Here is a 25,445-nt window from a genome sequence, read left to right on the forward strand (position 1 = left end):
AGCTCAGCGCACGTAAGCATGACCTCATACGTTCAGAGGGCTCCCGCCCTCCCGCGCCGCTCCGTTTCAGTCCCTTCCATTTTGATAACAAAAATTATTCTTGCTCTGCGTCCCTTTCTGAGGGCATTAAGAATGTGTTTAAGTAGACGCCGGTTACATGCGATAAATTGATGCAGCTCACAACTTGGCAAAAAAAAATAAAGAACGAAGCTTTATTTCAAAGATCCGAACATTTGTCGGTATACTGCACTGAATATTTCCGCGACTGGTGTAGATTCACATTATGACAGTGCATGCATTTATTACAAGTCGAGCACATTGCCGCTGAACAATTGTCATCCACATCATCGCAGACTACGATATGTCATACAAGTCTTATGCCACCATCTTTTTCGCACTTCTGCACACAGTTACAGGAGGTCACCACGCACAGTCGGTTTTCCGTTGCGCTAGCGGCAATGCACACTACGTACGTGGCTATAAGGCACAGTGGTTCGACATAGTCCATCCTCGGAGGCTTCCCTCTTGTTCAAATCATAGCGAGGTGCGAGTGCCGTCATGAGCAGCACTGGAGCGCCCACTACGCCAAGCTAGAAGGCAGAGGTTCGCCGGTCTGTCCGTAGCAGTAGCGTTTCTTCTTGGTCCCCAGCCTGGCCGTGCCGGTGGAGGAGAGGCTGGCACTGTCGGTGATGGCCGCGTGGCGGGATTTGCCCTTGGCCAGGGTGCGGTGCAGCGTCTCGAGCTCACGGTTGAACAGCATCTTGTGGTTCTGCGCAAGCATGTACTCCCAGGCCTTGTAGGCCTCGGCCTCGTCCGCTTGCTCGTCGTCGATGTCGGTGGTGATGCGGAAGTGTACGCTTTTTCCGGGACCCCCGCTGGAGGCCGCCGCCTGCTGCAGGCCGATGGCGATGACGCACGTGCCGCCGTCACTGACCAGTGACGTAACAGCCTGGTTGAGCCGCTTGGCCGCCGCCATCGGGTTGGGCGCGTCCAGGGCCTCGGCCAGCGCGGCATCGGGGGCGAGTGCTTCGCCCAACGCGGCCGTAGAGAGCACCACGAGTCGGTCATCCGGCCGCAGTGTCACGTGCCGGATGCTGGGCGACGGCAACTCGCATGGAGGGGGTCCGCGCGCCGTCGATGGCCAAGACGAGCTGGCATGTGCTTGGAAACCCTCCTGCAGCATGCCATAACAATACTCAGCTCATATCTGCGCACGTTTCTGGTGCGAGCTGTATATTGTGTAACTAGGGCACAGTACAGCGATGTGCAACAGAAATGTGCTGTAGGTAGGCGCTGGCCTCAATATCTAATGTGAAATGTTTGGTACGTTGAGCTAGCTGTCCATCGCAGTGCCATCGACCTGATTAGCGTTTTTCTGTCTTCACAGTGAAGGTTGAAACCGACGGTGATATGCGAATGTAGCTGAAAATAAACGAAACATGCAGTCTTTCCTTCAACTTGCAACTCAACACAAAACAGGAGCCCTAGGTAACTGTCATGCATCAGAACATCGCTTCTAATCTTGCTGAACAGCGCATTTGCATCACTGAACACAGAACAGTTCTGTTAACTATTTGTTCAGAACAGTTCTGTTAACTATGCAAGGACGACGACATCACTGTTTGGTCCCACTGAACTGTACCTACTTATGTCATGAATCTCTCCGTTTCAAACTTGGGGACGAATCAAGGGTCAAAATTTACCCATGCTTCGGGAAAGAGGTGCTCACCCTATACGTTTTAAGACATTATGGAAAGCAACGTCCTTCAAACCATTCCTCCCATGAATCATAAGACAGTTGAAATACATAAAATATAGATATCTATAGCGAATTCTTTTCACAACCAGTTTACAATGCTATATGAAATTGCATACTCTGAGCTCCTTCGGGGCTGTTAGTGAGTGATGGCGTCACACTCAGCTTGACGGGGCTTACGCAGCTCCGCTAGAAAAAAAAAGGGGGGGGAGAGGTGCTGCTCTTCTTCCTCAGGTGAACGGCGGAGGGGACACCAGGGAATCTGCGCGGCGCTTGGCCGCATTCGGGCCCGATCTGGGCGTCGCTTGTCATTTGAGCGCGAGCAACTAGCCGCGCAACATTAATTACCCTGAAGTGCTTCCACTGCTGCGTGCGATTTGCTAATTCCCTTTGGAAGCTGAGTGTGACTGTTCGACTCATATCGGCTGTCGGCGTCTTTTTCAAAATGGTTAGCGTCGGTCACGCGTGGCCAAAGCTTCCCAAGCTACGAAAGTCTGTCGCGTGACCCTTCGTCCGACACGTAGCGCGGCCCTTCGTCGCCTTTGTCCAAGCGTGTTTTGCAGAGACTCGAACGGCTGTTTTGATATCCGTGCATGGCGAAGAATGCAGCTTACTTGTACCGCTGCATCCCAGTCGTCGGCGACGCATCGCGTGGTTTGGCCGTTTGAGTCGAACAAGATGGTCGTCTGCTTGTCGGCGTGTGCCAGCAGGCAAGTGGCCCCGCCGCACTGCGCCACTGTCATCAGGTACGCTGCCCCGTCGGCGTCCGTGCTGGCGTCGGCTGGAGCTAGGTGGCACAGCACAATGTTCAGCTGGTGGCAGCAGGCCTTGCTACCCAGTGCCCTGCACCACAACGCCCACACAGCGCTTCAGCGGGTGGTTTGGAAATACCTCAAGCAGTTCAATCGCTTCGTTATTAGGCGGATTTATACACCTATTAGACCGAATACGATTCTTATCGGTTTCCTCAAAGAGAAGATTTTTTTTTGTTCCTCGTAAAAATTATCTGATAAAGTACGCTACTAATAAAAATGCAGCTCGATGCATTTTTATTTTATTTTAATGTCCTCGGACATACGTTAAAGCAGAAGTGAACTCTGAGAACGTGAACAGGCTTCAGCTGTTACAGTTAACTCGTTTCTAATGCGGCGCTCTGAGGTGTGTGTGTGTGTGTGGGGGGGGGGGGGGTGCGTGTGTGTGCGCACAACAACTTCAATGCTTGAAGTGTCCGTCCAGGCAACTCGCTTCAGTGGCGTTGAAAAAGCAGCTGATTCGAAGACAAGCCTAAAAAGTGGTGAGCCTGTTCTCTTTGGCGATAAAAAGAAAGCACGACGAAAACTTGCTTACATACGTTACGTTAATCTTGATGGCCCACATTATTTCACGCATTCCGACCGCTTCAGTGGTGATGAATAGCCCCGGCTACGAAGCAGATGCGCCCAAAAAAGAAAAAAAAAGTAACAAGCGATGTAGGTAGCAGAACGCGTCCATAGGCGGTCTGGCAACTGAAACCAGGTCATCGCTGTATCGAGTTCCCATGAACGGGTTAGGTCACTCGCTGATTGATGGTGCGTCTCAACGCTGCAGCCGAAGCCTTCTGTACGCCTTTACTGTTTTATTCCTTTTTCGTAGCAATAAGCCCTTAAAATGAGCCAGGGACCTCATTATCGCTGTTTTAAACCTTTACACCCGAGTGATAAAGCCAGTCGAGCTAAAAGGTTAGCTCAAGCAGACGGCGCGTCATATAGCGCAACGCTACAGACAGAAAAGGTTGCTAACAGAGCTAAATGCGTTAAAAAGCACAAAAACATAGAAACGGAGACAATTACGAGCGTTATGAGCAATTGCCATTATCATAGTCTTAGCGTACCACACCAGTACGCTATAAATGCCTGCTATTTCTTCCGTTCTCGTTTGTGGTTTTACCTGACGTTTTGATTATGCAGCTTGATTAGCTTGATTACGCAGAGGCGGAGTCTTAGCCTGAGTCGCTTTGGGACGTAAAACCGCACAAACCAACCTTGATTACGCAGAGACTCGGATATTGGAAGTCAACCATGTAATCGGCTGTCAAAGCCAGTGAACTGTAAATAACTGCTCCATGAATGCGCCATGATGCCCGAGCTTTTTTTCAAGCTGACGAAGTCGTTAGTTTTGTTTTTGAGTAGCACTGGCTTCTAAAGAAATGCGTCATGAGGAATGTTGAGGCACCTGTATGTGGAAAGAATGATGCTCTGCAGGAAGACAGCCGAGGAGTCCGCCGAGCGGCGCTCCTGGCGCACGAGCTGCGCCACGGCCGCCTTGGCGGTAGACAGCAGCTGCCGCTGGGGGCTCTCCAGGATGGCCGCCAGCACCTCGGTGTGGCCACTAGGCTGCGTGCACTGGTTGATGTAGAGCCTGCGAGAGGACCGAAGCCTCTTGTAGCGTCGTACTGCAGTTGCATATGGGCCACGCTCAATGCGGCTAGCGCTCGTATGCACTTGCCATGTATGGACAGAGTTAATGACTCGCCTTTTCGCGGTTGTACTAAAGCGAGGTATGAGGGAAAATATTCTTGTCAATGGCTAGCGATAAAACATATATAGGTGGTATGCACTGCGCCCACATGGCGCCCAACTACGCAGCCGGCGGCCATTTTTGCAGTGCACGTAGTAGAATTCCTGCCAGTACTGCTCCGAAAGCGTGCTTTCGTCGTGTCACGGTGGCTCGCGTGCTAAATTCATATTGTCACTTATACTCCGCATGCATCGAAAATCGGGCCTGTAATTGTCGCACTCGATAGCTGCGTGAAAATGCGTCTTAAAAAATGCCACTTAGGGTGGGCACACGCGCCTGTTAGCGCTGCTCGAGCCGAGGTGCGCGAAAAGGGCGCAGTGACGAACGTTGTTTGTAAGATTAGGTTTCCCTCTATTCCGGAAAGAAAACTCGGACAACGTTGACAATAGCCATTCCGTGGATCCGGAAAACCGCATGTGGTTCTGCAGCGGGTCTACGGGGCTATTGCATTATTCTAGGCGACGTATCTGCAACCCTCGATTTCGATCTCTTCCGTCCATATGTGACCTAGATATAGTGCTTCAGAGTTTACTCTCGGGGTTACCTGCGAACGTTTTGGACGAGGTGCATCCCGGATAAACGCAGGATGGGCACCAATTACGTTTTCCCAAACGCTGTACGTATGAAATATATGTGACCCTCGTCCTGTTTTGGACCTTGAAATGATCCAGTCCTTGGGACATATATGCGCTTTTTCTGGGGTGTGTGTCGTGGCCACCCTGGCGATTACCTTTTCTCTTGTACACATGCTGGGAATCTATGCTTACACCAGGGCGATAATACAAGCTCGGCGACCTGCCAGTTTAAGTCGATCACTGCACTGTGTTTGCAGATTCCAACACGAAATACAGCCACGACAGGGATGAAGCGCGGACTACCGAGCATAGGCTGCACACTCGCCTGTCGACTTCTGTTACACCCACGGCGCACAGCCCAAAAAGGAACCACCATCATGCACTTAGCCCAATTTGGTGCTCTGATTGAGCTACCATCAGTTGCGACAGTGGATAGCAACCTTTGTGAAAAAAAAAAAAAAAAAAAAAAGTTTCTCAAGCGTGTGTGGCAACTATAACGCTTCCAAATTCCGACTCTCCGATTTCACGGAAGTGCTGCTGCCCCTGACAATTGTCTGCGTTTCGAGTCAGTCCACGGTATCGTTGGACCTGTTTCTCGACCTCGGCTCAAGCAGCGCAGCTGCCCACCCGAAATGGCGTTTATTTGCGGCTTAGTTTCTTGCTGCTGTCGCGCGCGGCGACGGCCGGCCGATTCTCCCGTGTTCGCGAGTTGCAAAAGGCAATGCGAATGCGCCGCGCGAGGAAAGCACGCGAGTGGAGGCGGTTGTCTGCTACGTGCACCACAAGTATAGCGGCCGGTGGCGTAGTTGGGCGCCACGTGAGCGTCAGCGCATACCACCATAAAGCTGATGATGACAATTTTGTTTCAATGACGCAATTATAGGTGACTTGGCCAAAGAGAGGCCGGTTTCGAGGGCGAGCGCGCCTCTATGCTTCTAAAAAGAGCGTATACGCTCTGCCTCGAGACCAGCCATGGAGCGGCATGGTCAATGTGCTTCATTCTGCTTGGGAAGACTGTGTTGGGTCAAGGAGTCATTTCTGCAAGCATTTCACTCCAGTAAAGACGATCACCACGCCAGAGGGAAGAAAGCTTGTACCTAGTGGAAGAGCTGACGGACGAGGCACTGGACAGGGGAAATTTGTTATGCGAATAAAAGAGGTCCCCACAAGACTGCATTAGGGAGAATGCGAAAGCATTATAGCGCTGCCGCATCGTTTTTGTGATATTTACATTTTAATGTGCGTATTTGGTATTTTATATTTCTTACTTTTTATCGGTTATTTTTCTTTTTAATTGTTATTTTTACTTTTATTTTATTGCTGCATTTATTACCATCAGTAATTATCCTCATCATTATTTATTATATTGTTATTAATTGCCATCATCTCTAATTAAGCTTATTTATTTTTTACACAGCCTACTAATTCTTTCACGTTGGTAATTGTTTTACAGGAAAGAAAAAGCGCAGTGTCTGTCACACTTCCTCAATGGACACCTAAACCGCGCCTTACGAGGAAGTCATGCTACTACACCGCACTAAGCTCATGGCTTCATATTTAGCGTGCACTTTTTGTGTACGTGGTTTGTTCTCACCAATATAGCCTATTAAGGCTTTCGCCTAAAGTGCGCCAAAACTGTCAAATAATGAAGGCTATAAAAACAAATGCAACCAAAGGGCAGCTCAAAGCGTAGCAGAAGCGTGGCTGAGGGGCATAATTCTCTTGGTAAATTTTTGGGCGCACAGAAGTAACAGTAATTATTTCCCATCCAAGAGAGAGAGAGAAAAAAAAATCGTATCGTTTGTCGAAGGTTCGTTCGTTCCAGGCGCTTACCTGGCAGGACCCTTGAGGCTTTCAGAGAAGCCAGTCGTCCAGAAAGGGCTCTCGAGACATGTCTGACCGGGGCCATTGGCCTTGAAAGGTGGCGCCAGTCGCCCAGAGAACTTGGTGTCCACAACAGACACATTCCTCCTGGAACTGAAATAGTTTGGGGAAGGGGTTAATCAGGTGACTTGAACTGGACACACAACTCTACCTTTGGAAACAGGTCGCAATAGGCACCGTCATGCACGGTGACACATGCAAAGCAAAACTTTCACTAAATGAGCCATGCGCTCCGTCAGATGTAATATTGTCTGGGGCTTCAACGCTGTTGCCTGCGTAAATAACGCAAAGCCTACATAATGCGGCTTGAACTTGTATTTGCTCTTATTTAACGACGTGCAAGGCTTCGCACGGACGCTAGGAAGTGTGGTCTCTTCTTTTTCGCTCAGCAGAGAGCGTGAACATCAGGAAGGCCGCTTTACAACTGTCCGACGATGTCGGTCATGAGAGCCGCTCACCTTCGGTTAAGGGCTGCGCGCCCGTTTCTCTCGGAGTAATACGAGCGTGACATTACGTTTCCGGGTTTCTTTTTCCCCATCCGCGAGCGAAAGCGCCTCTGCGCGAGGAAAATTCGCACACAAACGCGCGATTAGGACGCGTCGTGGTCGTTAGGCTGAAGAAAAAAAAAAACGCGCGGCTGCCAGGAACCGGGAGGAAAGCGTGCTCCGGACTCGCTGGGCGTCCCCAATCAACCTCGGCGGCGCTGGACGGAGCGCGGCACTTCCGCGGTGGGCAGGCGAGCTAGCGCGCAAACAGTATCACGACCGTCGTCTATAACGGGCAACGACACGGAGTGTGGACATTACGAGGACCATTGGCAGAGCCACCTGCGCTCGTAACACTGCGCGGATGTCACGTGATCTGTCTACCGCGGGGAGCTTGGCGCACTGCTGCGTGGAGAGGACAGATACACATAGACTGTAGCTGGAGGAGGGCATAGCGGTCTGTAACTGCCGCCGAAGTTTTGCGCAAGCCAGTGAGTGATTTCTGCACTCTTATCTCCCAATGGTGTTCGCCAACTGTCCTTCCGAGAAGGAAAATACATATACAGGAAACGCGCTCGCCGCGCGTGCGTTCAGGTGCACGCGGCAAGCTATAGTTATCCGAACACGGTCTATGTCCTCATGTAGGCATACTCCTTTCAAAACAGGAAAGCAAGTACATGTGAATTGTATCAGTTCTGGTAAGAATTAGTATGGATGCTGCGCGCGTATAGCTTCCTTTAGAAGCACTGAGAGAGCAGTGCGCGCATCTATAGTAGACTCTGCAGCGCCTCTTCTTTAGTACTGCATGCAATGTGTTGCCAGAGTGCTTGTAGCTTGAACATTTGAGGTCGTGCGACAGACACCTAGTCACGACTTTTTTTTTTTTTTTTTTTCGTGTGTGAAACGAGGCAATTTATGTTTAGGCGAGGGTGACCAGGCCCTCTCGGGCCTGCTGCAGCTACAGTGTCTCGGCAGACAGCCGTTGCGATCATTTTTTCTACCGTGTCCACTGGAACCGAAGCTTTGTTTTCCGAATGCATGCAGCATTGTTTTCAGCGCTTTTATCATCTACTGTCGCCACCAGCACATTTGGTGTCCGCTGCTAGTTGTAACGTATTCAGTGAATTTTTAAATATATATATATTCAGGCTCATGAGTCCATCGCAGCAAATTCGCCTTCATGGCAGAACAGCGCTCAAACACTTCGCAGAAATGCAGCTTACGCGCCGAGTACACATACGTTCTCAGGTTTCTGCGAACAATTACTTACACCCCTTTAAATGTGGCCTTTGCAGCGTTTCCATCAATGAATATTATGGGCATTTTACATAACACAGACCACAAGTTAGAAGCAATGCCTACACGTTTGTCCCGAAAAACATGCTGAAACAAAATCGATTCGACGATGTAGGTTCACACTCACCAGAGGACATGGAATTCTTGCGTGTCCACGAACAGCGCTTGATTGCACGAAATGTCGAGTTGCTGTAGGGTCGGCGACACCAACGACGAGAGAGTCACTTTGCTCAGCAGATTGCATGACACGTCCAGCACCTGCAATCGTCATATTGCTGCTCTGTATAGGCTTCTAAAACACATGTTTCTCGGTTTGATTATGCTGTTCAGCAGCGGTAGCGTTTCGAGGAGACATTCGTACAACTCGGAGGTCAAAGAGGCAGAAATTTCCTGCGTGCACAAATGAACAACGAATCTGTCGGGCACTTCTCAAACTGTCGGGCACTTCACAGAAAGCCATTAGCTACTCGGCTAAAGAAGTCAACTGGATAATGCTAGCGCTCCACCTGGCCACTCTGATGCGAGCTGAAAACGGTGCTTCTCAATACGCGTCATCGCGCTTTTATTAAAGTTTTCACATGCTGAGGTGCAACGCTCCCAGAATGCTTATGTTCGATACGTTACGGTACGCCCTCTATCATGTCCGGTCGGGCGTTTTGTATAATGGCTCTGGGCAAACGGCGCATCTGGCATGACGTTCCTTGTCCCGCTATCTCTGCGGAGCTAAAACTGCCTACAGAAGCCGGTATTTTTGGTTCAGTTTGCGGATGCACTGCAAGGAAGCAGGTTCCCTCTGAATGAAAGGAGGTGCGTGAATTCTCACGTACCACGCATGCGCCGTATATAGTCCTCACAGGTAACACTCATAGGAGTGAAAGGCGACCGTGAGAGACTCGCCTTGAGCGAGCGGGTGTGCTCGAAATTGGGCAGCACGTCGAGCCGATTGCAGTTGAGGAGGAGTGCCTCGAGCGCAGGAAGTGAAGCCAGTGACTCCGGAAGCCGCTGCAGCTCGTTGCCCGTCAGCACCAGGTCGCGCAGGCTCTCCAGCTCCGATATCCTGCGTGATGCGTCCCCCGAAGTAAAACGTGGTGTAAAGAATTTCATGGGCTCAAAATCGAAGTGAATAGACAACGATACAAAACTGCGGGCTCGTGGCTTCTACACAAGCGCAGCCAGAAAGCTTCAGGTTGAGAGCTAGAAGTGGAATTAAGCTTAAGTTATTCTGTAGGCATTCACACCACGTGACTGCCTACAGTAAGCCGCCCGGAGGGCGTGGTTCAACTATCCACGAGCAGCCTTACCGGGCTGGTATTGTGTGCAGCTGGTTGTAGGCTAGTTGAAGCACCTTCAGCCCGGGGCAGGCCAGCACCAACGGCCAGACTAGCTCGTCCGTGAGGCCCGTCCGCGTGAGCAGCAGCCAGCGAAGCGGGAAGCTGGTTTGCTCGGGCCGGGCCAGCGACGACAGTTGATTGTAAGACGCGTTCAGCCATTGTAACCTACGCATGATCCACAGATTGGCTTTTTGGGTGCGTCTTGACCAGCCGACACAAGAATTCAACAGCTGTTAATGACACTACACCACAGAGTGAGATAGAACCCGGCCAGCTTCGGCAGCCTACGGGATATCTTCTTGTTAGCTTCGTGAGTCTGCTCTGACTTCCGCGGTCCCATCTCTCCTTGCTGGCCCCATTCCCTGTCTTATATCACCGGTGCTTTACGGTTCATCAAAACCATTGAAACAACGCGCGATATCATTGGCAAGCCAATTTTCACTTGTGCGTGTGGAAAAAAAAAAAGAAAAAAAGACCTTCATCCAGCACAAGGCTGTATTACTCGCAGACTTGATTCTGACGTGTTTCATTCGAAGAATAAATGGTACACATACGCTCGAGATTTTGCTACCAGTCTTTATGCACCGTTCATACGCTTACGGTTTTGCTCACGCTGTTAATTGTTAGGTTAGGCGCCCATGGGAGAGAAATGTGATTTAAACACGGGGTCGACTGATGCATTTCAGTCCGAACAGACTGCCAGCATCCCCCAAAGGCCAGCGAACGCTTTTCTACTCTGCTTTGCGGTGTATACCTGCAGTTTCCTTTGTATACCTGTAAGCATGCCTCAGGAGGTTGGGAGGCAAGCTGGTTAGGCAGTTGTGCTGTAGGTCTAGGTGGCGGATGTGGCACTGTGCTGTGATGGTTTCCGGGAAGCTGGTGAGGCTGTTGTGGTTTAGTCGCACCGTGTCCAGTTGAGACAACGTCGGGCTGAACAGGCTGCAAAAGTCAAAGGGCGCGGCATCGGCTCAAGAGGAGAGCTCACTCGTGGCTTGCTACACACAGCGCGCTTAGCTCGACTGAGTGATTTCTGTATTTTTCGCTAAATGCGCTTTGCCTGGTAACTTGTCACTCCAGCCTCGCAAAGGGGACCCTGTGCACTTCTCGTCAGTACCACCTCTCATCATCACCTGACTATGACTAAACCTAGCGCAGAGCAAACGCTTCTCGCAATATCCCTCAAAATAAAGCGGGTCGATCCTGTGCCAACTGTTTACTCCTCTGGTGTCGCAAACATTCTGATCTCATTCGTTCAACTGGCTTACAGCCTACCCCTTAAAACGCTTGTCTTACCTTGGAATCCATCCTGTTACCCTTCGCGGCTATCGGTTGATGGCCTTCGCGTTATATATGCCCATGCCCATCCCTTTTCTTTGATTTCTAGCAGAATGCCAGTAACTCGCGTTTGTTCCCTGACTCTAAGCACTTCTTGTCTCGTAACGTTACACCTATTACTTTTCTTTCACAGCTCTCCCCGTTGTCCTCAACTTAAGTAGAACTCTCTTGGTTAGCCTCCACGTTTCAGCCCCATAGGTGAGCACCGGCAAGATGTATACAGCTGTTATATACTTTGCTCTTGAGCGATACTGACAAGCTGCCATTCATAATCTCAGAGTATTGGGAGCACCCCTCTCTATCTGAGCATATTTCAACCCCTCACCGTTCATCGTGGTTTCCGGGTGCAGCATAGCGACGGCTGATTTTGCGTTATCGAGGATAAAACGCCTCGATTTGCCGACTTCCTCAATTGAGAAGAGAAGGGGGTGCATCGTCGAAAAATAGATGAAAATGATGCAGCCTGATATCGTCTCACTGACCGAGTATACGAGCATATCGAGAGCGTTGGCCGCGCTGCGCCGGACCTGTTTCCAGCACGCTGCTAATGCGAAGGAGAGGACGTTGCAGAGACAAAATTGCAAAAAAATGCTTTGAGGGAACGTGGCTGAAGGCCCCTTTCAAACCCTTCCTGCAGGCAGCAATTGCTAGAAATTCTAGGCAATCCTAGCAATCAGCGCGAAGCGTTTCGAAAATACACATATGACGCTGATGAAACAAGATCAACACCGCCGGCGATTTTCTCGCGCAGATGTGCTTGTATTTTCCGCAGTTAATGGTTATCGCCGCGCACGAGCGCTTGGCCAAATCGGTTAGTTTTGTTTTTTGAACTTCAAATGCCCTCGCGACCGTTTATACACAACAGACACAACTCCCCTGAACTAATTCTCTCTTGCAAGTTGCGTCGTCCCGAATAGTTCAAAGGAGCTTTTTTGTATCCTTTGACAACATGCTCCAAATAAGAAAAGGAGACTACGCTGACAGCTCCTTTCTTGGTGGGAGCCCCGCATGCTCGTTAATTACGATCATTTGCTGATGTGACTCACCTGACGGGAAGGCAGGTGAGACGATTGTGGCCCAAGTCCAAATGCTGAGCGCTGCGTGCCTGGGGCACCCAGTAAGGAACCTGCACGAGCTGGTTCCTGCGTAGCCGTTCATTCATGGGATACGAGAAAACGGGCAGATATCACGCCTCTTGAAAGTGCGCCGGCTGAGGGCCACTTTCGTGTTTGGTACACCTTAATTTAACTGTGTTCGGCATCAATTAAAGACAATTAATTAAACACAATTAAACACAAATGTCTTTAGTCTGTGAACGTTTGACAAAGACAGCGAAAATTTTGTTAAAGAGGGCGCAAAGTTGCACATCCACATCACAGGACGGTAGCCTGCAGTTTCTATATCGAGGCCGGAAATCTCGAGCTATGTGCCACTCAGAGCACAGTGCATTTGCTTATTTCCCTAACATAAGATTTTAAATGAGACTTACGTGGATAGATCGATGTAGCTGAGTACGTTGCATGGGAGCGTGATGTCAACATTCTGCAGGCCTGTAAGAAGAGAAGGTTGTTGTTTTCCGTTTTTTTTTCTTCTTTCAAACACTAGAGGAACTGAAGTAAACTATTAAGTGGAGGTGTACCCCTGACAAAGGCAATGGTGAGTGCATATACCGGGTGTTTGTTTTTTTTTTTATTTTTTTTTTTAGAAGGTGCAAAATGTTCCAATAAAGGTAACTGGCTTTAGATTTATTTTAACTCTGCATTGTATTGGGGGCGACGGCGGACACCAGGTAGGAGGCAAAATGTTTCACTTAATTCGCTATATAACTAAACGTGTTCACATTAATTTTCATGTGAAGGGATATTTGTATTTGCAGATTTGCAAAATTGAAGCTCGTCCTGGATACAGTGTAGCCGAAAAAAAGAAATTCCTGTAAAATGTAAAAAAATTTGCAGCGAGCGTTGTAAGATCACACACACACACACACACACACACACACACATATATATATATATATATATATATATATATATATATATATATATATATATATATATATATATATATATATATATCAAGGAAAGAAGCCAACAGTCGGCGAGGCCAAGGAAAGCGTAGGGGATGGTACCTTTATGTCTTTTTCTTTTTAATGTTTGCTTAGATAATCACAGAAATCAGTAATGTAATCTGTTTAGGGGAAAGATAATTAAACACAAAGTAGAAGAGAAAACAACGTGCCGATGGTGGGATCCGAACCCACGACCTCCGAATATCGCGTCCGGTGCTCTACCAACTGAGCTACATCGGCCGCTGTCCCCCCTGCTACTTGCTTAGGTATTTGTGTTGTCTGTATACGAACCTTGAGAGTGTTCACCAGCGCCACCCTCAGCCATAGCGGCCATATATATATATATATATATATATATATATATATATATATATATATATATATATATATATATATATATATATATATATATATATATATATATATATATATATATATATACGAAGGTCTTGTAACGCGAGCTACAACTTTTTAGAAGAAATCTACAAGCACCTCTCTCCCCTCCATATATATTGTTACGGACGAGCAATGAAGAAGAATCGAAGAATCGGGCAGTGGCGCGGGCAGGAGCGCTCGCGCTAGGCCCGCTAACATATTCACAAACGTCATCTCACGGCTCGTTCAATCCTTCGCAGTTAGCCACATAACGTACGTGGCCGCCTTCCACAACTGGAGGCCGAGTGAACGTAACAAGATAGACGCCACCATACGCAAGGCATATAAGGCGGCACTCGGTCTCCTCGGGAGCACGAGCACCGAAAAATTCATGGCGCTGGGAGTCCACAACACGCTGGACGAAATAGCCGAAGCACAGAGAACGGCGCAACTCGAGCGTCTCTCTGAAACGAGAACCGGAAGACAGATACTGCGGGACCTTGGCCTCGAACCGAGGGAAGGCAAGCAGCAGAAAGACGTACCTATACCAGATAGCATCAACAGAAAGCTCAGGGTCTTCCCGATCCCGAAGAACGTGAACCCCGAGCACAACAGGGAGCGGAGGTTGGCGAGGGCCAGGGCTCTCGTAGACCTCCACGCCAGAGAAGAAGGCGCCGCCTACGTGGACGCGGCGGAGTATCGAGGGAACACCGACGCATACGCGGCGGTGGTTGTCGGGGCATCGACGGGTGCAACGAAGACCGCGGTGAGCGTCCGGACTCGAGAAGCGCACCGGGCGGAGGAGGTGGCCATCGCCTTGGCCGTTTCCGACCCCGGATGCACTACAGTGTTGTGTGACTCTAGAACGGCAGTGAAGAACTACGCCAAGGGTAGGGTATGTAGTGAGGCCGCGCGCATACTGCGCAAGGCCGAAGACATCGAACGCAAAAGTCCTGTGGTGATCAAGTGGTTTCCGGCCCAAGCCAAGTGCCAAGGACAAGATGACCACCTTCAACGAAATAGTGAAATGGTACAGACTGAACAGACAGACTATGCCGCCACCTCACCCGGGGCTTACCCGGAAGGAGGCAGTGTTATACAGACAGTTACAGACAGGGTCCCTGCTTACCCCGGTGCTAGCTAAGCACATGTGTCCGAGTGTGCACGCGAGCGACATGTGTAGACTATGCGCGAAGGAGAGAGCCACCGCGGCTCACATCCTTTGGGACTGTAGAGTAAATCCGCGCGAAGCCAGCGAGAAGACGACGATCCTGCCGCAGCTAGAGGCTGCAACGAGGAGCTGTGATCAAGAGACACAACTCAAGGCCGTCCAGCAGGTCTCGGCAGCTCTAGAGAGGCAGCGACCGAGCGAAACCGAGGAGAGGGGGGGCAGCACCCCCAAGAAGGGGGCGGCGGCCCTCTCGAACCCGCGGAAGTAGCGAGGGACGTAACAAGACCTCAAGGAGCACAACGCACGAGACTGACGTAGTGGCCGCGTCGCGGTAAAAGCTCGTCCTCCCTGCGTGGAGGGAGCCTAACCGATTCTGCAGGCATTTTAAATAAAAGTTGTTCTCTCTCTCTCTCTCTCTCACGGCCATCGAACACCTTCTCTTTGTCCTCTGTTCTGCTGTTTTCATCGGCTTGCCGCCCCGTAACAATATATATATATATATATATATATATATATATATATATATATATATATATATATATATATATATATATATATATATATATATATATATACATACACTTATGGTACTTTGGTCGGCAGAAAGAAAGCATCGCTATGTTGTCACTTTAATTACAGCCATTTTGAGTGCGAAATTGAATGCATTCTTAAATACAAATTACAGCATCGACAGGAGCCCTTCCTTAACGCCAGTGACCTTAGAACGCACGCAGTCAACGAACGTGACGCTTTGTCCCTGCCTGGAAGGAGATGCCATGCAGCTTCACGCTTCGTTTCGCTCTGGTGTGCCGACAAATGGTCCACTTCCAGCTAAATTTCCAGTCTGCGCACCTTGTCTCCCATTTTTCTACATTGAGCAGAAAAACACCATTTTTTTCATAGCTTTAAGGCATATCTTATTTGTCATTCTGCCTGTTCTCTCGTTATCAGGGCGGAACCTTTTTCATGCGCGACCAAGTGCAGCAGGCATTCATGAACGAGAACTCTTGCCGTGACAACGTAAGAAAGCAGCTCTGTCTAAAACCGATTTGATCACCTCCCGGACAGCATCTACGCCTCCTGTGGCGGTGGGCTATCCCTCAGAGCTTTCCTTGCGGGAGACATCCGGATACAAGACGCTGTTTCCGTATATGCCCGTACCGTTATAAGTTTGATTAATTTAGCGCAGTGCATGCACGGTGAATGCGTTTTAATGGTGAACCCATTTAAATGAGGTACTGTTGTAATGACTGCAGTTGTACATTTAGTTGCGAGACCGACGCCTGAATGCGAGCTCAGTTGCACAGCACCATCGGAGCAGAGTGATGCCGCATGCAGTGAACGACCCAGCCCTAGCGGTGGTGGTTTGTCACATTTACCAAGTCCCAGCTGAACATGTGCTGCGGAAATTTCTTGGGTTCTCGAGGAGGTGGTGGTCGGTTGAATGTAAATTTATTATACCTTTTAATCAATTTAGGCTAGGTAAATTTAAAGAAACACTATTTTGCCGGTCTTCCTGTTACCCGCCAGTGCTTTGCTCGGCAAGCTGATGGTTCACTGCCTTTCTCAGCATCCTTTCAGGAACAGCACTGAGGAAACCTGCCTCTGCCCATCTCATTTGAAGGTTATGGCAAATGCTTATCATCTGTAGGGCCGGCTCTTAGCGATTTCCACAAGTAACTACGGCTATTGTTCGGTGTACGGAAGCTAAGGGGGGGAGGGGGGGCTTTGAAAGAAAAGGCAACGTGAATTAAGTGTTAATACTTCCCTGTGCCCCTTAATGCCTCCACAAGGGCATCTCACGGTTGCTCTACAAATTCTTCGGGAAAAAGGGAAAAGTCAGAGAGACAGGCAGTTGCTTTAACATACCACATCACCGGTGTTGCTCATGGGCAATTTTTTTTGTTTGTTTATGCAGTTAATGCAATACGGCTATTTTCTACGCGACGTCGCTTGGCTACGAAGGCTTCTGCAGTTAGAAAATAAATTGGTTAGGGTTGCGAGATCTATTGTTGTACCTGTCCATCGATTCTTCATTTTGCGTGCGTCCGCGTAGTAGTCGATAAGTGTCAAGATTCGCATCATGTCGTGATCAGGGGTACTCACGGTTATGACTAGAGCAGAGCGTTTCGAGGCGCCCTCCGGGAAGGTTCAGCTCGCGGAGACAGTTCCGCGAGCAGTCAAGATGGCGGAGGCGGTTCGTCGTCGGTAGTCGCAGTTCTTCGATTTTGTTCCAGCTCACATCCAAGGATTGCAGGTTCTGGAGTAAGTGCAAGATGGCGTTTTCGCGTTTCGCTTCGAGGATATAAATGGTATGAATAAGGCTACCTAAGATTTCTTGTTAGGACATCGCGTCTATGCATGCGATTGTCAAAATTCTACTGCTACATGGTACACGTATACGACACTTCGTCAGCAAGAAAGCGCGATTGTGTGCAAATTAAAATAGATATATCCGGTCTGTTTGCTTGCCTTTATGCCTGCTTTTACGTTCGTATTCATGAGGCCATACACTTTTGGCTGGAAGCACATTGGTGTGCAGTCATAAAAAAAAAAAAAAAAAAAAAAAAAAAAAAAAAAAAACAGTGCTATGAGGGATGTGCGCACATAATTTCTCGGGCGTCAAATATTCTTGAGTTGTGAGAGCCTACACTCGAATCCATTTAGAAATGAAGCTTACCCTTGCATCTTGAATGGAAAACTCGAAATATAGACAAAAAAAAAAAAAACCCTTCGATTAACCGCGTCAAAACAAACTTGACCTCTGGATAAATTAGAATTTTCCGGAAGTAGTTATTTCTAGCTGAGAAAACACTGTAAGAACACAAAACTGTTGAACGAGTTAAAATTGTAGTCATTAGAGAATGTTCGGGATTTGGAATGCTAAAAATATTCTTACTGAATTCACGCTCCTTTCGTACTTTGATATTTACTTGGCGTTTTTATTTTGTGTTTCGTTTTTTTTTTGTTTTTTTTTTTTCGTTCTGAGTGGGTATTTCAACGTGCAGCACTCGTTAGTTCTATAATTCGCAAAATTTCCTTTTACGCCGCTTCACGTTCAGTTGGGGGCAAGAGTGTCCGGCGTTGTCCGCACCTGCAGGGCGCTGAGGTCGGCGACGCCCTGGATGCAGTTTGCGCGCAGGTCGAGGCGCCTGAGCCCCTGCAGCGCCTGCAGGGCAGGGGACATCGTCAGCTGCGCGATGGCGTTGGCCGCCAGGCGCAGGCTCTCGAGCTCCGGCAGCCGGCCGAGGGTTTCCGGCAGTGCCGTTAGCCGGTTCCCGCTCGCGCTGAGCACGCGCAGCTGGCCCAGCGCCGACAGCTCGCATGGCAGCTCGTGCAACTCGTTGAAATCCACGTGCAGTTCGCGGAGCCTGCGTAAGAGGTCAGTGTCAGAAATTTAGCAGAGCTAGAGAGTTTAAAAGACACCCGCGGGAAAAGGAAGGACCCACTCCGCAGCCATCAAAATCTTACAAAAAATCTCCCATACCCGCCTTATCACATTGATCTGTGTCCCTGCCCATTCGGACCATCCTGGGAACGAGGCAGCGCACCAATTTGCCCGAGGATTCGTAGTTAACCGGGAGGTGCGCTGCCCTGAGCTCAGGTCGGCCAAGGAGCGGATGACAACCTACAAAGAAATTACTACCCACTTCAAGAAAGAAAGACAAATCTTCCCAGAACCACATCGATCTCTAAGTAAAACACAACAAGTCACCTGGCGGCAGCTTCAAACAGACATTTTCTTTAATCCGTACATGTACTCCATATGGTTCCCAGAGCAGTTCAGCCTGTCTGTTCTCTCTGTGGACATCAAAAGGCAGACACACCACACATCCTATACTCATGTAATCAAGACAAGCCATCACAGAGTCTGCAGCTCTCTACCCAATCTCAGTGGGAGGCCGCGCTGCTCAGCTCCGACCCGGAGGTTCAACTCCGAGTCACGGAGCGGGCTGAAGAGGTCGCCGAACGACATCGTCGGTCGGCCACCTGGCGTCCGGCCTAGAAGAGGAGCCCACCGCGGGGACGGGAACGGCAACCCACCCCGCGCCTACGACCTCTTGTTTAATAAAGTTTACCTCCTCCTCCTGCAAAGCAATGACATAATCGAAGGCGCATTTGCGTCGGGCGCTGCATAGACCTAAAGGGGCGATGCACAAACACACACTGGTGCACATTGAAAAGGCGTCCAGCTTGGCCACGTCCTTTATGGGGTATTGCGTATCGGCAAAAACAAAGAAATTCTCAGATAATGTGGTGCAGAATTCCGGCGGGTTTCATTTTCTGATTTACTCTGTTCAAGTACTGCGCGTCAACGCGTTTGCACTGTGCGTAATTGAACGTACCCTGCATCGAAGGCGATCTGCACACGGAGTTGACTGCACATCTTGAACACGTGCTGGTAAACTCCAGTGGCCTAACGTGTAAGGAAGTCCACGCGACGAATGAAATGAATTTCACGGTGTTATCTCAAAATTAATAAAATGAATAAATAAAAGGGGATATGCGAAGTAATAGAAGGATGAACGGCTGTATGCAGATGGTACACTTTTTTTTTTTTTTACCGCACTGTTATCGCGAGACGCCGAAGTTATGGTGGTGGTGGTGACGATGGTTGCGCATCGCTGGTATGACAATTAATGGCTGTTGTATCGTGTTTTCAAGCCGGAATGCGACTGAGAAATTGGAATGACTGCAGGCGTTGATGGTGCTGGGTTTCGACTTTCTGCTCACTTTCTGATGTTAATCAATGAAGAAGATCAAAACTTCCTGTTACGACGTTCACACTGAAAAAGTTACTGAATACATCGGTTCCAAGTTCATTTCCGTGTCCATAATGATCATTTTTGTTCTGCGGCTGACACCGTTTGACGCATTCACAGATCACTACGCTTGCATATATACATGCTTTCATACTTAAGACATGACGTTTTATTTTTCTTTTTTTTTTTTACCTATTTCGACCAATACCTTTTTTATGTCTCTCCCAAGAACGACAACGACCCCTACGGCGCCCGACAACGACTGTGAGTTGCAAATATAAGGGCGAGTACTGCAATTTTTAACGGCACCACCCGATCATCAAAACGCAAGTGGACGCAGCCGACAAAGAACGCGTCGTGTCAGGCCTGTCTTGGAGCAGTGCGATGGGCAGTCACAGTCGGCCGTCGGGGCGCGGTGCAAGCAGCGCGCCCCAGCAGGTCCGCGCGGCGGCCCAAACTTGACCGCTCACTGCGATCGTCGACTGCGCGCACGTGAACGGCTGACTTCTCCCTCGGCCGTGGACGAGAGGGGGGCCATTTCCGCTGCATCCTTCGAGAACCAGTCTCAACGGCCCCAGCTGTGGCAGCAGCGATCGTGCACGCAACGGACCTGGCGACCTTCGCGCAGGGCGGTTTCTTGAACTGACGGCGATAAAGGTTCCCACTGTCAGCGGGGGGCTTTAGCGGGAGTGGACTGCTCCCCCCCCCCCCCCCCCCTCCCCCGGAAACGACGTTCGCGTCTTCGTTCCTCTTCGTCTTCGTTCCAAGCCAGCAATAAATCCGAGCGCGGATGTTTGGCCCTGGTTTTGAACAAAACACACACACGAAAGCGTTCTAACAAAAAACTAGCATCAAAACAAAACAAAAAACTGTCATTCTGTCGACGGCACAGGCGACTACTTTGGCCCGATTCCGTTCACACTACCGTATAATACGTGCGCACCTGTTGCCCTGAACCGCGAAAGTCGATAGCTTTCAAAACATCGCTTCATCTTGATTTGCTTAGTAACAGCGGCGTTCTCGATTTGCTCGAGGCAGCGTGCATTAGAAAAAAAAAAGTGTTAAAGCATATGTAGTATTCTGTGTGCGCGACCGTGCGGGCTGTCTACCACGTCCGACGACGCAGCTACCAAGCCATTGTACGTACACTATAGGCGACCGCCACGCGCCTCACGATGAATGGACATCTTGCATAATGGCAGCGCGGTAGCAGTATTGTTTGCTGAGAGTGTTATTTGCACCTCGTGAAATAACTTTCGGACTCCGCAGAGCACAGCCAGGGGCAAATGGCTAGCGACTGCCATTATTCCGCGACCTTCTTTCTTAATGACTGGTACCTTTCATCCGCTGTGAGAGGTTTTGCATGGAGAATGGTGTGGAAAACAGACGGCTTCTTGAGCGCCTAAGTTCGCGCTTGAATGTATTAGCGGCTGCAACGTGTCGCAGCGATTTGTTCGCGCTGTCGATCACCAAGGTCTGCGGCCGTATACACGCATTGCGCATTATCCCCGCGACGAATCTAAATCATTGCCCTCTACCACAGGGGTGCCCTAGCATCTGCTCATAACTTGAACGCTTTCGAGAGTGTGCGCTTTGTCAAGCGCTTTCAGGGCGAGCGGAATTGCCGAAAGGAACGAGCACACCGTGGCAAGGACGTCCGCGCGTGCCTGGCCGAGCAGACCCACGCAGGTTAGTTCACTAATGGACTGACCCGCCGTGCGACCTGTACAGCAGACGTTGCACTCGTTGATGTCCGAGGCTGCGGCTGAGCAATCGATTGCGCGGTATGCGAAACATACGGCGGCGGGTGTACACGGATGCGTGTGAATGAGTGAAGCCGTTCACAGAGCCGAGATACGAAGGCTTTAATAAGCGGCGGAACTCGGCACCCTGCAAGGTCAATGTAGGCGCAATGTATTAATCATTGCCAGGAAGAGCCGGGTAATTTCTACTGCGATCAGGGGTTCGTCAGCTTTGAATAAGGAGCGCAGGGTCGGGTCAAGATATGGCTCATATACTGATGCGAACAGCTGGTGCGCAGCTCCTTAAGCTGTCTGCATTTGCATAATGCAACGCTCAAGGCAAAATATATACGAACACTGACTGTCTGCGCGACCGTTAGTGGTTCACCAAAGCAATGGATTGAGATGGACTGTTTCTCTCCAAACTGATGTCAACCATTTTTGTAATCAAGGGCGCTTCTGCCAAAAGAGCACTATGCCGACAGCTTTAGATCTACACGAAATTGGGTGTAAGACCAATTTTTTTCGGGTACGTCAACCGAAAGAATCCTAGCACTAGACCAGAAGCAAGCTTGCGCTCATTAGAAGACCGATGAGTACTTAGCGGTGCCTGTTATCGAACCCCGCACCTTCCGCGCGCGAGGCTGATGTTCCTCGAAATAATCCAAACAAAGCGCGCGCAGTGCGGAGGTCTTCTGGGCTCCGATCTCTAAGTCGGACGACTGCGCTTGCAAGTAGGATCAAATCACTAAGGTGAAAAAACAGATTTCTACTCTGAAAAACTGCGACGCACTATTTATCTGATTTGATTTGATTTTGGGGTTTAACGTCCCAAAGCGACTCAGGCTATGAGAGACGCCGTAGTGGTGGACTCCGGAAATTTCGACCACCTGGGTTTCTTTAACGTGCACTGACATCGCACAGCACACGGGCGCCTTGCTTTTCGTCTCCATCGAAAAGCGGCCGCCGAGGCCGGGATTCAATCCCGCATCCTTGGGAACAGTAGTCGAGCGCCGTAACCAGTGCGCCACCCCGGCGGGGCGCACTATTTATCTTACAGATATCGTGCCTTTGGTGAGGACTGACGTATGCACCGCTGGTTGCTGTATTGCAGGGCTGGTATGCTGCATTGCATCCCGGTGAGACGATGAACACAGTACAAAGGCATGCAACGAGCAAACCATAGCATTTCCGAAGACATGTATTCCTTCACTTCTTTTTTAACCGCATTTGCCATTCATCGACGTACGTTGGCCTCGCATTCATGGATGCCGACTACTGTAAATGCGCTGTGGCTCTGGATTGCTCAATGTAACTGCGCCGTTCAGATGCCCGTTCTACTAGTATTTCAGTACAGCAGACGTGCGCGTAACAGCGCGTCATTGCGTAAATCTGCGCTGTATAAACCATTGCAGTGCGCATTCCGGAGAGTCTACCGAAGAAAAAAGAAACAGTTTCTTTCAGCCATTCTACAGCCAGCTTTTTCATTACCCAGAGCCGACTTTCGCACCGACCTCGCCGGTTGCGCCACGTAGCGGCGGACTTATAGGGGTCAACCATTTATCCAGTCTCCTATCTCAGCAACGAATTTCGTTACCAAAACTAGTTCAATGCTTTCTAAGTTCCAAGTCACATTTCTGAAGGAACTCGCGCTCTTTTAACGCCGGCGTTATCAGTTTTGTAGATCACCCTATGCAAGACCTGCAGTTGTTCTCGATTCCTCGCATCTTCCTTGCTATGTGCGCGAACTTAATTAACGGTTCGCCGTCGCCATTCGAGCCCGGTGGGTCAGTGGGAAGCGGTGCAGTGTCGAACAGTTGAAAGACCTCTCTGTGCACTTGTTTTCGCGTTCCTTCACGCGCCGTTGACTTTGCTCCGCTATACCCATGCGATACAAGCATGCCATGTAACGCCGGACCAGGCCAGGCCTTTTGCGAGGCAGATCACGAAACAACTCTGCACGGAGAGTTGTGTGTGTGTGTGTGGGGGGGGGGGGGGGGGGGGGAGGGGGGGGGGATACGCCCGCGAACGTCGGATTGCTTCATCAATATGCTAGAGCGTCACTGCGGAAGCCGCGTTGTTTCGAAACGAAGCTGGCCTGATCTTTTTTTTCTTCGCGGACGGACAAGAAACGCAACACAAGAGCAAAACTCTCTGGCCACGCACCAAGAAGGGACCGCTGGGAGAGCTATCAACAGATAGCCCGTGAAGTACTGCTAAAGATGACCGGAACATTATCTGTGGCTGATAACCTGACACCGCGAAAAGAAAAGATCGGTCATTTGAACCAGTTCAAGGTTTGGTTACCATTCTCAAACACAGCCTGCATTTTTATGGCTGAACCAATTTTGCAGGCAGAACCTGTTTTGTGTAGTCCACGCACATGGAGTAGAATATATGTGGGTCGTTAAGGTTTGGTGGCTTATTTGTTTTAATATTGTTTTGTTGATATTTCCATGCCCTTTTATTAGTGTAGGGGCGGCTTTAAGGGAAGGAGGGCGGAGCAAGTGCCCCCTCCTCAGCGACAAATTTTTCTCGAAAAGGCTGCTTTGGTATTCTCTCTCTCTCTGTGTGTGTGTGTGTGTGTGTGTGTGTGTGTGTGTGTGTGTGTGTGTGTGTGTGTGTGTGTGTGTGTGTGTGTGTGTGTGTGTGTGTGTGTGTGTGTGTGTGTGTGTGTGTGTGTGTGTGTGTGTGTGTGTGTGTGTGTGTGTGTGTGTGTGTGTGTGTGTGTGTGTGTGTGTGTGTGTGTGTGTGTGTGTGTGTGTGTGTGTGTGTGTGTGTGTGTGTGTGTGTGTGTGTGTGTGTGTGTGTGTGTGTGTGTGTGTGTGTGTGTGTGTGTGTGTGTGTGTGTGTGTGTGTGTGTGTGTGTGTGTGTGTGTGTGTGTGTGTGTGTGTGTGTGTGTGTGTGTGTGTGTGTGTGTGTGTGTGTGTGTGTGTGTGTGTGTGTGTGTGTGTGTGTGTGTGTGTGTGTGTGTGTGTGTGTGTGTGTGTGTGTGTGTGTGTGTGTGTGTGTGTGTGTGTGTGTGTGTGTGTGTGTGTGTGTGTGTGTGTGTGTGTGTGTGTGTGTGTGTGTGTGTGTGTGTGTGTGTGTGTGTGTGTGTGTGTGTGTGTGTGTGTGTGTGTGTGTGTGTGTGTGTGTGTGTGTGTGTGTGTGTGTGTGTGTGTGTGTGTGTGTGTGTGTGTGTGTGTGTGTGTGTGTGTGTGTGTGTGTGTGCTTAGTAAGGAGACGAACACAAACCAACGCGCGACCAAGCTCATTAAACGTCATTATTTATTTTATTGACAAACAGTATATTATAGGCCAAGAAATTAAGACGTAGAAAGGCTAATCAGTCAAACATATACTTCTTTCTTCTTATTTTTTTCAAATAAAAGGAGAGTAAAGAAAGTAAGGTAAAACGGAATGGGCGAGTTTATTATATTTAGTATGGCAGCAGCTGTAATCCCAATACGGAAGAAAAGTTATGTGGTTGTACCCAAGTAAAACGATAGAAAAGCGAGACTGCTCGAACCGAGCTAAAGCTGACGCAAGGGCCTCTTCAACACGTACCCTTCTTGTCAAAGAGGAGATTCCGTTCTGTCAGTGTATGCTAGGTGAGCGCTCTTTCTCGTAGATAAGAAACACTGCGTTAAAGTTAGTAGATTTAGTCGCACGTGGACGAGAGAAGGCTAGAGAAGTGGCGTCTGAGCAATACAAACGATCGTCAATATTAATTGCGTTTACGAAAACATAACATGCTTTCCGTTGCACACTTACTGTAGGCATACGGTACCACAAAAGCTCCCAGCCCACACGGTCTGATTTTAAGCTTTGCAGTGTGGCATTTACACCCCGCACTTTAATGTCTAGGACTGTAGGAGAAGTATGATATTCGCAGAAATATAATAACTTCAAAGGTGCTCTAAGTGCCGAACTATACGGTTAAAAGCGGACTCCGTGACCTGCGAACTAGTGACGGCCCTTCACGTATTCACCAAATACTTATCGCGCCGCATCCTTTAGCAGTGACTGTTGCATTATGCACACACCAATATCACAGATGTTGCATCTCCATACGTAGCTGCTCGCAGCGACTACCAGCTTGCTAGTCACAACGGCGATATAGAA

The 25,445-nt window shown here is 49.3% G+C and overlaps 1 protein-coding gene and 1 non-coding gene across 2 annotated transcripts in view; both read right to left on the reverse strand.

The window, feature by feature from the left end:
- Positions 1 to 242: 242 nt before the first annotated feature.
- Positions 243 to 25,445, reverse strand: part of LOC146205280 (PH domain leucine-rich repeat-containing protein phosphatase 1-like) — a 48,607-nt gene continuing 23,404 nt past the window's right edge. The window contains exons 2-13 of the mRNA XM_084586887.1: positions 17,927 to 18,203; positions 16,939 to 17,092; positions 12,708 to 12,768; positions 12,265 to 12,360; positions 10,658 to 10,822; positions 9,854 to 10,048; positions 9,450 to 9,609; positions 8,680 to 8,810; positions 6,721 to 6,864; positions 3,968 to 4,153; positions 2,371 to 2,599; positions 243 to 1,174 (exon numbers count right to left, since the gene is read on the reverse strand). Of these exons, the coding sequence (XP_084443013.1) occupies positions 581 to 1,174; positions 2,371 to 2,599; positions 3,968 to 4,153; positions 6,721 to 6,864; positions 8,680 to 8,810; positions 9,450 to 9,609; positions 9,854 to 10,048; positions 10,658 to 10,822; positions 12,265 to 12,360; positions 12,708 to 12,768; positions 16,939 to 17,092; positions 17,927 to 18,203 (2,392 nt within the window). The 3' untranslated portion in view covers positions 243 to 580. The remainder of the gene's footprint in view (positions 1,175 to 2,370; positions 2,600 to 3,967; positions 4,154 to 6,720; positions 6,865 to 8,679; positions 8,811 to 9,449; positions 9,610 to 9,853; positions 10,049 to 10,657; positions 10,823 to 12,264; positions 12,361 to 12,707; positions 12,769 to 16,938; positions 17,093 to 17,926; positions 18,204 to 25,445) is intronic.
- On the reverse strand, positions 13,454 to 13,526 carry TRNAS-CGA (transfer RNA serine (anticodon CGA)). The gene has a single exon. It is a non-coding gene; the product is annotated as a tRNA-Ser (tRNA).

Source organism: Amblyomma maculatum, chromosome 1 (genome assembly GCF_055883805.1).
Source record: "Amblyomma maculatum isolate TAMU_Amacu chromosome 1, ASM5588380v1, whole genome shotgun sequence".
In the NCBI taxonomy this organism is placed as follows: domain Eukaryota; kingdom Metazoa; phylum Arthropoda; class Arachnida; order Ixodida; family Ixodidae; genus Amblyomma; species Amblyomma maculatum.